Below are 12190 nucleotides of genomic sequence, written 5' to 3' on the forward strand. Positions count from 1 at the left end.
AAGCTACAGAGCAGACTGGACATCAGGAGCAGACTTCGTCTGTCATTTTCTCCGACTACGCCTAGATGGGACCGGCTTGTTGTTTTATTTTTATGCTGTTTGTATTTGATTTTATGCCAGTCGTATCATTTTACTTGTTCGTAAAATCCCCCCACCCCCCGGCCGGTCCGTGAAAATATTGTCTGACATATAGCAGTCCGTGGTGCAAAAAAAGTTGGGGACCGCTGATCTAATCCACCAATATAATTCTCCGCAGGGCATTGTGAAAATATATATTTTTTTAAGCTTTAATATTTTTACTGCTTCTTACTCATCATTGTAAACAAACTGTTTACTTACTGCAGCAGGGCCACAATAAAGAAAGAAGCAGTGATTTTGACCATGATCAATGCAGGATTCCAGAAAATATCTACTCCACAAAGCATATCAACTCTGTCTTTACCAAATACTTGAAACTTCTGCAATTCTTTTTAATTTGGCACCTAATGTGTTTATGTAAAGGAAATGTGTCATAGATCTGTTTCAGATTAATGGTGTGTTTAGACCAGAGGAGGTGGCTGCTGTGACTGTGATGGATATACATAGAATTCCTATACAAACCGCGCAGGGAAGGGTGGTGAGGTGAGCAGCGGTGAGAGCGTTCACTGCTTCGCTCTGACCTTGTGCTAATGGATAGAGCTGAGGTGTTGCACCTAATGGAGAGAGAGGAGCAGTGATCGCTGAAGCTGAAATGAGCTGAACTGTTCTGCGAAATCGAGACACAGCAGCCAATCAGGGATTGGTTATAGATAAAGTCTTTTTCACTTAAAATTGAAAACGGAGATAAATAATAACAGGTAGAAACAATACATATTTAAGGGGCTTTTAAAATGAGCTGTTTTATTTTAGCTCTAGAAGCACTGCTTGTCATCCTGACTCTCCTCCAGCAAAGACCCCAGTCTGTAGCTGCACACTGTCAAGCATCGGTGCTTTCTTAGGGTGCAGATCAACAAGGAATTCCCACCGAATCAGACCGTCATCTAGAAGCAGCTCTGGATGAAATGAAGGTGGACTTTTTCAGAGCATTTGGGGCTTTTCGAAACAAGGGTAGACTTTCCAAGGCGATTCAAAAGTTGTTCATAAAGAATAATTTAACATGATGTTAAGTTTCACCTGTGCTTTTATTGTGAAAAGCCGACAGACAGCGATACCTTGATAGGAAATGACATGGGATTGCCAGGGGTAATGGTAGGTCCAAAGCGAAGGCTCTAGGACGCTGGTGATTTACTAAATATTAAACAATTATTCCAGCTGCTATATAAGGTAAACACGCCAACTGTTTCATTCAGTATTAGCTCAAGAATGACTTGTGACGTTATGCAATAACTCTACGCACATCAGGAATGAGCGCAGCGCAACGTCTGCTGGGATGGTGACATAATTGGCCGTTAGTAAAACTGATTCCATCTTAAAAACCAAATCGGCACAAACAACAGTTTTAACTGCACAAATTAAGCAGCACTGAAAAAGTAGGATAAATAAATTTAATTTAGTTTCATTCTGTGCTTAATGGAGGGATAGTTGACTTCTGCATGACCTTAAAAATGATATCTCTGAAACAACAGTAACACTCATTATCTTTATTTCAGTTTTTTTTTTTTTTTTTTTCCATTTTGAAAAATGATCATCTAAAATGCACAAACCTGCACTAAAGAAGCAATAACCTTTCAGCCTATTTTCGTCCATTTCACGTCAGTGGGGTGTCTGTTTTAACTACTATTTGATGATAGTGTCCAGAGTGTAAACACTGTGCATCTGAAAAGCTCAGTGGTGGATTACCTGAGGGGCTCATGGAAATCCCTGCCTCCACAGTATGCAGTGTGAACGTACCGTAAGAGGGTTAGGCAATGTGTGGTTTGTTTTTTGTTCAAGGTAAACAAATCGCAAGATACTTTTGTTTTTTTGCCCCAATAAGGAATCCAAAAAAAAATAAAATGTCCTTTCCTGTGCAGGCACAGTCCTGATGATGTCCCTGTGCGAAGTGGTGCATGTCTACGAGTTCCTGCCATCCCGCAGGAAGACGGAGCTCTGTCACTACTACCAGCGTTTCTACGACGCCGCCTGCACGCTCGGTGCTTATCACCCACTCTTGTACGAGAAAAATCTGGTCAAACGTATGAACCAGGGCTCAGATCAAGATATATACGTCCATGGACGCGTCACACTTCCTGGGTTCAGGTCCCTGAACTGTACCGCTGGAATGGTGAGGGAGCGCTGAACGGACACGATGCAAAGCTGGAACCTGAACCTGCATGATGAGTGAGGAGAGACGCATGAAGCCCTTCCATTTAATGGTTTTCTTTAAAGAATGTCATTCATTGATCAGAAATCACTATAAAAAAGACTGTAGTGAAATTTGCACATGTAATTGTGCAAGTTATGTTATAAATCTGTATCAAACAGTACATTAACACTCTATACAATCAAGATCTCAAAATTTTAAAAATACTTGATAATACTGATATTGGCTCAAGTAGCACGGATATTAAATAACTTTAAAGAGCCAAACAAAAAAGAATCGATTAACTCTAAAAACAGGTTTTGCTTTTTAAAATCATTAGACCGTGTGTCCTTGAGACCAAAATGACCCACATTGTCATAACTAAATCTATTACTACTGCATAAAAAAAGAAAAAAAAAAAAACATGAACTGTGAAGCCTTTTGTGTTTTAGTTTGCACTTCCCCCAATACTTCAAGTGTGTAAATAAAGTTTGTTTTTTTGATAAAGCAAGGTAGAACATTTTCAGAATCATAAGTGATTATTTATAGACTTTAAATGTTAAAATCAACAAGATAATCCTTGAATTGACTCCCTTCCTTTGCTGATGTTAAAACCTAATTTCCCGCAGTTTTCTGATGCCATGTTTGTTGAAAGGGTTAATACTTTACGTTGTCCTAACCATGAGACACAAACCCTGATGGAAATACAGAAATTTGGGATTTTCTTCTCCTAAACTAAATCCTACTCACCAGACTAAACTGTGAGGTGCTGTTTACACCTAGGAAAGATAAATATGTAATTCAAAACTTTCACTTTTCTTTTTTATCGACTATGTTAATAATCAGGGCGCTTCTGGTTCAGCACCTTTTGGATAATGCTCTTCCAATTTTCCTTCAAGGATTGCTTTCTGTTTTCTGATTGATTAGCGTTCTTCTGCCGTCAATTAACAGCAAAGGAATGTTCTTCACTGCCAACATCTGATTCAGTGCCATCAGTTGGTTCAATTTACAGCCTTGACTTAACTTTGAGTGTGATGTAATCGTCTTGGGATGGGACCAGCCAGCTTTTTCCTGTTTAAAAATTCTTGGATGACCAAGCTAGTATTATCAGCCCCTTATGATGGACATGCTGCCATCAGGGTGCTGCACATCTCGCCCAATACCTCGGAGTTCTGCACATGCCAATAAACCAGTAACCGTGACCAGTTGTTTGAGGTTCTTTGGATTTAAAGTAGCTAATGTTACCGTCGCTCAGTGAGTAGAGGCACAGTTGCACAGTTTGAGAGTTATGGGTTCAATTCCAACTTCCACATTGCATATTGATGTAAACTGCAAAGATCAAAGATAATGATCTGCATATTGATGTATGTAAATGGGTAGGTGTCTAGTATAAAGCGCATTGTGTGGTCATTATGACTAGAAAAGCGCTATGTAAACCTCATCCATTTATAATATCAACAAATCTAAGATTGAATTGTTTTGGAGAACTATACACAACTAATCAATATCAGCTGCAAAATCTGATGTTATCTTTCGGCTCATTGATCCCTATTCTACCATCTCATGACTGCTGGTAGAAGATCAGAAACTATTTTAGTTCAGTTTTGTTCTCAGTCCTCTGCATCATGGTAGCATTCAAAACCTATGGCAGAAACACCCAAAAATCTCAATCTACGCAAATCTCTTCTGGCATCTAAATCGTGTTTCTTTGGTTATATTTGTGTCTGAAACTGTGTCTGTTTGAGGTGGTGAGGCTGGTTAAGAAGCCAAAAAACTCCAACACTATGCATGTCAACATATATGTAAAATGTACCAATGTTCTTCTTTTGTCCTGTATCAAACTGCTTGGTGGCATTCTCAAGTATTTACACAGCAAATATCACTGCAACACACAGGAGGATACTCTCTCTATGTCTTTGCTATTCATATCTAAATAATACAAATTTCCAAAGGGTTTATGTAACTTTTTACAGAAACTGTGCTTAAAGTTGTAAGCACTGTGCAACTAAAATGTAGAGCGATGAACTCCCTGTGGTGTCCACAGTGATTTTTGGTTTGGTCTCAATGCACTGTTTGGCTTAGTGCAGCTATTAATACTGAATTGAACTACTAAAGAATCTATTGTAGCACTGGATTCTGTATTTTGTACTTTCTTTAGCTATATAAGTTTTTTGGCCATCCATTGGAAAAAAAAACATGTCAAAATTCTTTATTTACACTCAGAATTTTCCAATCTGCAAGTTTATTGTATTGTCCTTGGTAAAGAAAATAATCTTTTTGTTGAAGTTCCATTTACTCATACTCTGAACAAATTGTGCTTTCATAGGGCCTGGTGTTGTGTTTTCATAGTGAGTGGTATGATCACTTTATACACAACAGTGGTAATTGGTTTTTTTGACCAAATAACTGGTCATTTAATCGTTTCTGCATCCAAATTGTAAATCCAACATTAATGATGTTGAGTTAAATACCTGTCAAAACAAGGTTTTGGAGCCTTAAACGGGTATAATGGCTACAATTGTAAAAGTAGATTAACCGCAGTTAGAAACTGTTCCAAAAGCTTCTAACATCTCTTTTTTTTTTTTTTTTTTTTTTTGAATGTGGACAGCTTTAGTCTTCTAAAAAAAAGCTTCTGGATATTTTCAACTTGGGTGCAATTTCTGACCTTATGATCTTAGAATCTGCAATGGTTTGGAAAGAACTCCAGACTAATTTAGACAATTCTCCTTTTTGGATATCCACTGAGTTCCTTTGCACTTGACATTTGTCAAAACAACATCAGATGTTACCTTCTGTACTCCATCATGATCACCCAGTTAACAGACCCTGGGTGTGTCAAAGTAGGGCACTCTAGAAAACATTTCTTAAAATCATTATGCAGATATGAGCTTATGCTTATAAGTTAGTTCCCTGCTATTTAGAATATTTTTCAGCCAATAAACTTCTAAATGTTGATAGGTGTTCATGAAGAGTGATTATAATCATTACCTTAAAGTCAGTAATGATCTGAATTTAGAGAAGCATTGCATATGTTTTAGATAAGATAACAGCAGCTGTAAAAGGCAACAGTTTAAAATGACTCATTGCCTGGATGGTACATTTATAGCACATGAACTATAGGGGAACATCTTACACTGCCTACATTTAGGCAGTCAAAGATTTTAACTCAAAATGTTTAAAACTGTAAAACTCTGTTTCTATCTATCTCTGTTGAGATAGATTCTCAAGTATTATTTGACAAATATATTGTTTGAAAGATTGGAGATAGTGATGTTTGCAGGGGAGAGACAAAACAGTTTGAATATCTTTTTTTGTAATTAAGCATCCACAGCACTACTTTAGACTCGGTTTATTGAAATTACTACAATTTTTGATAGTAGCTTAAACGTCTATTTGTTAACCTATGCATGGCTTTTCTTTTTCAGAGTAAAGAACCAACCAGGCGTCCTTTCTCCTATTTATTATGCATATGCATGTTTGCAAATGTGTGAAACTTTTCTCTGAAGTTGCCTAGGTACAGGATAAAGGAAAAACAAATTATGTAACTGTACATCAGTTTACGCAGAATATAGTTTTTTTTCAGGTATCTGTTGGCATGGAAACAGACATTAAGAAACTGTGGAACTCTTTGGGCTTCAAACACTAAAATAAAATAACCACCACTGTGTTAAAAAAAAAAAAAAAGGAAAGGCAAGCACACAATAGTTTTAAAAAACTAAGTAGCTATTTTTTTCTGTAAATGTGAAAAAATATTAACACCTTTAAATATGTCTTTGTAGAGTAACGTCATTTAGATAAGCAGGTGAAACGGCTTCTTTAAAAACCTGCCTTCTGATGGATTCATCAGATTGTTCGACTTGTCTTGCATCATTGGCTGTGTTTCCATAAATTTGCGCGCAACTTTCATTCAACTAATATAGAAAAAAAAGACAATTTTTGCAATTGTGGTTCTATTAAATCCATCAATTTTCTGTCACGCTTAATCCCAGTTTGGGTCGCAAGGGCGCTGGTGCCTTTCTCCAGCTGTCACTATTAAATATGAAATGTAATTAAAGTTGCACAAGAATGCATTTTTTTCACAAGATGCATCATTAAAAAAAACATAAAGAAAATAGATGTGCAAACAAGTGAGATGTATTCATAATTTAGCCAAAGCACTTGTGCTCATCATCATCATCCATTAGAGTCTTCTCTGACGACTGATTATTGGTAGAGGAACAGAGCAGTTTGTCGAGGTATTATTTAGGTGTTGGAACAAGTCCCTCTTAATTGGGAGCAGCTATGGATGCAGTTTTTATGGGAAATTTTAGTTGCCAATTTCACAGAGATGCTACTCCTATAGCATACTAAATGTAAAAAAAAAAACATGTTGCCTCCAAACCTAAATATGCTGTGCAATCATCGTCCTAATACTTCCTGTAATGGTCTTTGTCTTTTAGGCCTGTAGTTGTTAATCACACCTGCATCATGGGAAACGTGTTTCCATAGCAGTTATGTGAATGAAAACCCTTTTATCCTAGCAAAAAAAAAGTATTCCCAAAAAAACATTAGGTATATTTGGGTATTGAACTGTTTTCATTAAGCTTTTTTTTTTTTTTTTTTCCACTATTACAACTTGTGTAATTTGAAGGTCACTGGAAACGCAGCTATCGATGTAAGATTTCAGGTGGTTTGCCATATTGTGAATGGGAAGTTTATCTCGGAAAGCAATAAAATTATGGCTGGACATGGGATTCTCATTTAACGTTACTTTTTTAAAAGAATTTTTGGTAACTGTTGAGTACTATTGAGAATGTGTTTAAAGCAAGCCAATTACATTTTGGTTCCATTGTAATCTAAAACAGAAGAGCCTTTTGCTTCTAAGGCACGTCATCACAGCAGATCACTTCGCTTAGAACTGTCTCGCAAATATTTTTATATATCATTAAACTAAAGCAAATAAGTGTGTGAAGAGTAAAATTACGAGAATAAATTATTTATTAATTAATGATCAAATTTGTTGCACCTCTGTTTATTTGTCCACTACTACTCATTTAGATTTTATTACCAGCCTTTGTTGCCACTGTAGCATATACAAGTTTCATAATTGACATAATCTAAATGTTATATTTTCCTCAATATTATGAAAATTATGAATGCACATCATTTATTTCTGAAATTCAAACTTGAATTGGGTAATAATGCTATCCAAATTAGACATGATCCAGTTACAAATGAACTGCAAACTATACAAGCTAATGTTAATATGCTCTTGCATTTTATCTATTTAAACTATGTAGAAAGTTTATTTTCTCCTGCAGAGGTGTGACTGTCTACTGTAATAAGGTACAAATCGTCAAAAGTGAATCTTTCAACTACCAGTATAAATACAAAGCCTCACCAGCACGCTCCACCTAGCTATGTAGCTGCCAATGCAGTTTAATTGTTGACCTGTTTTTTTGTTTTTTTCAAAAATACCAACTTCTATGTTAAGTATGAATAACAAAAATGGTATTTTTTGATGAATCAGCCTTTTTTTTATTGCTTTATTTTGTGATACTAAACACATAATTTGTCAGTTTTTCAAAACCAGAAATGTTTATTTCCTATGCAGTTGCACTTCCATCCAGAATTGGCATCTGTCAGAAGTTTTTCTTGTCTTGATTAACTGAAGCTAACAGTATGTCACTTTTTCTCACTTCGTACTTTAGGTTTCTTAGGGAGTTGGCTGGTCGGTTTAAATGTAATATTGAGGTATTATTAATTTAATGTTTATTTTTATCTGTCTTTTTCTTTCCTATAGTGTTGCAACTTTAATGGAAAATAAGCTTGCTTTGTGTTTGGCATTGAGGAAAACTTTGTCACAATCATTGTTTCACTTTCCTTTGCTGTTTCTATGGTAAAAGATCTGTAAAAAAGGAGATCCTTGCAACTTCTGATTCTGACTTTCCTTCATCTGTTACAGATGAACATCTGATGTGTAAATATAGACTACTTGTAATCTAAGTCTGTGTCCAGCTATTTATTTATTCTCAGTATATTGCAACTATATTTATGGCTCATCTTAATCGTAAAGCAAAGATTTGCATGTTTTTTCCTTACTCTTCAGGAAAGTATATTTATATTTATTTTATATTTCACCAAATCAAGGAAAACAATTCAAAAAGGGCCGCAGACATCAAGCCCATCAGTGACAGTGATAGTTTGGGTTTTTTTGGGATCCTCTTCAGTATTCATTGCCATTTTTTACTGTCCAGCAAAAAAATAGAGCAACATGTAGGCTGTTTCGTAATCACTACCTTTCAAGGGTTTAATTTTGTTTTTGCTGTACTATTTTTAAATGCATAATTGAGTTTTGGATAATTGAATAAAATCTTATATTTATCTGCTGTTTACCAATCAATCTGAAAGTTGAACAATTATAAGTACTAAAAGTTTAAAATGGATACCGGTGATCCTTTTGGCTAACTGTCTAGTAAACAGGACGTACAAATGTCAATGCATCCAGATGTAATAATCAATTGATATATGAGAGCTAGTACATGTTTTACAGGATTTATTTACTAAGCCTTATGCAAACTATTTAAGTGCTGCCTCAACTATCCTTTAGGGGTTCTGTGTCTGCTAACCGCAACACATTTACTCCACCAGAGGGCATCAGTGGTAATGTTATTGCTCTGCATCAGGACCAGATCTGCTTGCTGGATGTCATGAGATGAACCATATGAAAATTTTTCGGTGGAGGGTAAATATTGTTAGTAACTAAACTCTGAGGTCTGACTGGATGGGTTTGATTTAAAACTCAGAAACACTGTCATCTGTTTTTAAGTCTTAATAAGGGATTGACTTTCATCTCGGAAGTCTTTAACAGAAGAAGTTGGAATCTGACAATTGGTAGGATAAAACCAAATCTGATTTAAATAAAATGGATGACCATTAACAAGTCTACTTAACAAATCTTAAGAGCTCAAAAACTGCACATGTATAGCTGCACTTTGACACATAATGTCAGTTTTCCCAGGATAATTCAGGTGTGCTCTGAGGCTGCTGCTGTGAAACTGAAAGGCTATATGAATCAAATATAATGAAACTTAAGACTGGTGTTAATCTGATATGAAGCAGTTGCATGTCAGGAGTTTGCTCAGGTAGAGTACGGCTCTCTGCAGGTGAGCAGGCTGAAGAACTCAGAATCACCTTGGTCGCCTGACAATAAACTTCCCATCAGGAGATAACTGGTAAGTTCTACATTTTGTCTAACTTAATGCATAGATTTGAACTTTTTATTGATCTAAATGAAATATTTAGTAAAATGTTTTGCTGTAAAGGGATAAACTCCAAAAATCAAACGGTAATGTGGAGAACTAATTAATTTATATAACCTGAGATCTCAGCTATAGATTAAACAGGTTGTCTTCAGTAGGAAAACTTTTTATCAGATTCATATTGGTTCTCTTTCTGTAACGAAGAGATCTATGAATAACTATACTTTGACTCATATTCTAATTTTAGTCTCCTTAGAGAAACAAGCATAGCAAGGTAGAAAATGTATTTAATTGTTTGCCAATTTAATTCTTTCCCTAGACTTGACTTACGGTTTACATGAAATACCCACTGGCTGTAAAGACCAAATAAATATGACATTTTGGATGGACGCTACTCAGTTCCTTATCCATTGCTGTAAAAATGTCCATAGATGTATATTGGTTATTTATTCCCCAGGTGCACAGTCTTTATATTGTTAAAACACTTTAAAGTACAGTATTGTATTTGTTTATTTTTTAAATCTTCACTATTATTTTACTCATACAATTTTCTAAGGTCCACATTTGTGTGGCATTTTTTTCTGTCATCTTTTAGCTGCTGTAACACCAGAATTTCCCCAAAGTGGGACAATAAAGGGATTTTCTATTCTGTTCTAATATGAAGTTACATATATAAACAGGCCTCAAAGTAATTTATGTTATACTTAAAAATGTATGTTGAGGCCAGATGTAAAGCTATAAGCAATGTACTTTTTTTTTTTTTTTTTTGCTGCTTTCTCTTTCGTTTTCAAATCTTCAAATTCTCTGATGGTATGAATCACAGGTTTACATTTTTTCTTTGAATAGTTGGCACCACAACAAAGAAAAGAAAGACAGAGACGGGAATCTCAAAGGGTTTAGAAGTTATTACCTGCTAACAGGTGGTGCTTAGCAGAGAACTGGATCTGAAGTGATAGACAAAAGACTAAACACAAGAAAAAATTATCTTCAAGTGAACAATTTCTAAAACGATCTCTGATATTGCTTTGGTTCTTTGTTATCTAAAGGTATTTGTTTCTTCACAGCTCTCTTAAAGTCCCACAATGTTGTATCATTCAGGTTTGAGTTCAGTATGCTCTTCTCAAGCCATTCCACTGTACCAGTTGTGTTTGAAATAATTATTTCAATGACTTAGCCCACGTTGTAGCTGTAGCTCTAGAATGCTTTGAAAAATAGTGGAAGTTAAAATCAACTCTGTGGCCTCATTGGCAGAAATTATTTTGCCATAAACCCCCAAAGACGAGCCCCTCTGTGCTGTTCAAGACTGTGAATCACATATCAAGTTCAGATTGTGGAACAAAAAAGAGGCATGGAAGCGAACACTGTTTTTGTCACAATGAACTGATTTATAAAAATCTGGCCCAAACATCCCCATTTCTAGGTTCTACACCTCAGCTGAGTGTTTTGTTCTGTTTTTTTTTTTTCCAGATAGCCAGTGTTATACTTCCAGTAGTTGCAGGGGCTTTAATGGGGAAGAAATTCATGTTAGTAAAAGTCATGAAATTATATAAACGGTGCAGCTCAACATTAGTGATATATTTTTTGCAGCTGCATCTAAAGCATCGTTGGGCCTTACTTCCACATAGGTCAGGGCTGTGACCACTTCACATGACTGTTCAAGGGACATACTGTATGAGCAAAGACTTTAATCTTAACGTCAGAAAAAAGTTTCTTAAAGTGTCTGGCTTTAAGAATTTTGTGAAAAATGCTGATGGTTGCAATTTATCTTGTAAAATCAAATCATAGCTCTTCCACCACTGTGTTTGATGAGGTGTTTGTTTTTTTGTTTTTTTACCATAACAAGACACAACAATATGGTCTAAAAATCATTTTAACATGAAGCCATGAATTTAAACCTTTCCAAATAAGCCGTAGTTGTTTTATTTTTTCCTGTCACAAAAATAAGCCATATTGGAGTTATAGGGGCTGAACATTATGAAACCAAATTTCTGTCCATTCAGAAGTTAGAAGAGAACTCAACATGGTTATTAGAAAATGTTTCTTTAATCTAAAAAACAGGCTTTATTCTTGGGTGGTTCAAGATTTGGGTTTATGAAATTTGGTTCACAAATCTTAGTTTAGCAAAGTTAGCATAGTTCCTCTAAACATTGCCCTCTCTGATTTTAAGGGATTTGTTTTTTTGAACATCCAAAACTGTTTTGAATGTTTTCCGCATTTGAATAATCTTTCCCACCAGTGTAAAAATAACTTAGGTATAAGGAAATAAGGAAATATAAGGAAATACTTTCCTGTTTCCTTGGAAAGTATTGGGAAGCAACAGTTGTATTGTAGATGACTTTTCACTATTGCATTTTTACCAACACACATCTGTAGGATCCATATGAGATATCACCCAAACTCCAGAACTTCTGGATGCAATATTTTTTTAGGATTATCAGTAAATCATTGCTTATTATAATCTGCATCATTTAGTTTAAGGTTACATTATTTTTTATTAATAATTTCCTGAAATTCAACACTTGCAAAAGGAGAATACTAACAATGACTGCATTTGTGATTCATTGATATTGATACTTTACATCTGCTTCTGTTTCTAAATCTAACTGGTGGTTTATTTCCTTACAGGAGACAAGAGAACAATGAACTGGGGATTTTTGAAGAATGTTCTGAGAGGGGTTAACAAGCACTC

The 12190-nt window shown here is 35.4% G+C and overlaps 2 protein-coding genes across 3 annotated transcripts in view; both read left to right on the forward strand.

Annotated features, from left to right (window-relative positions):
* LOC107090303 (beta-galactoside alpha-2,6-sialyltransferase 1-like) overlaps nucleotides 1–4629 on the forward strand; it is a 42542-nt gene extending 37913 nt beyond the window's left edge. For both annotated transcript variants that reach the window (XM_015383612.1, XM_015383613.1), the window contains one exon: nucleotides 1992–4629. In XM_015383612.1, the coding sequence (XP_015239098.1) occupies nucleotides 1992–2257 (266 nt within the window). In that variant the 3' untranslated portion in view covers nucleotides 2258–4629. The remainder of the gene's footprint in view (nucleotides 1–1991) is intronic.
* A 4703-nt stretch (nucleotides 4630–9332) lies between these two features.
* The window catches only part of LOC107090294 (gap junction beta-7 protein-like), a 10550-nt gene continuing 7692 nt past the window's right edge, over nucleotides 9333–12190 (forward strand). The window contains 2 exon segments of the mRNA XM_015383601.1: nucleotides 9333–9474; nucleotides 12127–12188. Coding sequence (XP_015239087.1) covers nucleotides 12141–12188 — 48 coding nt within the window. The 5' untranslated portion in view covers nucleotides 9333–9474; nucleotides 12127–12140.

Source organism: Cyprinodon variegatus, unplaced genomic scaffold (genome assembly GCF_000732505.1).
Source record: "Cyprinodon variegatus isolate N-32 unplaced genomic scaffold, C_variegatus-1.0 Scaffold288, whole genome shotgun sequence".
NCBI lineage: Eukaryota > Metazoa > Chordata > Actinopteri > Cyprinodontiformes > Cyprinodontidae > Cyprinodon > Cyprinodon variegatus.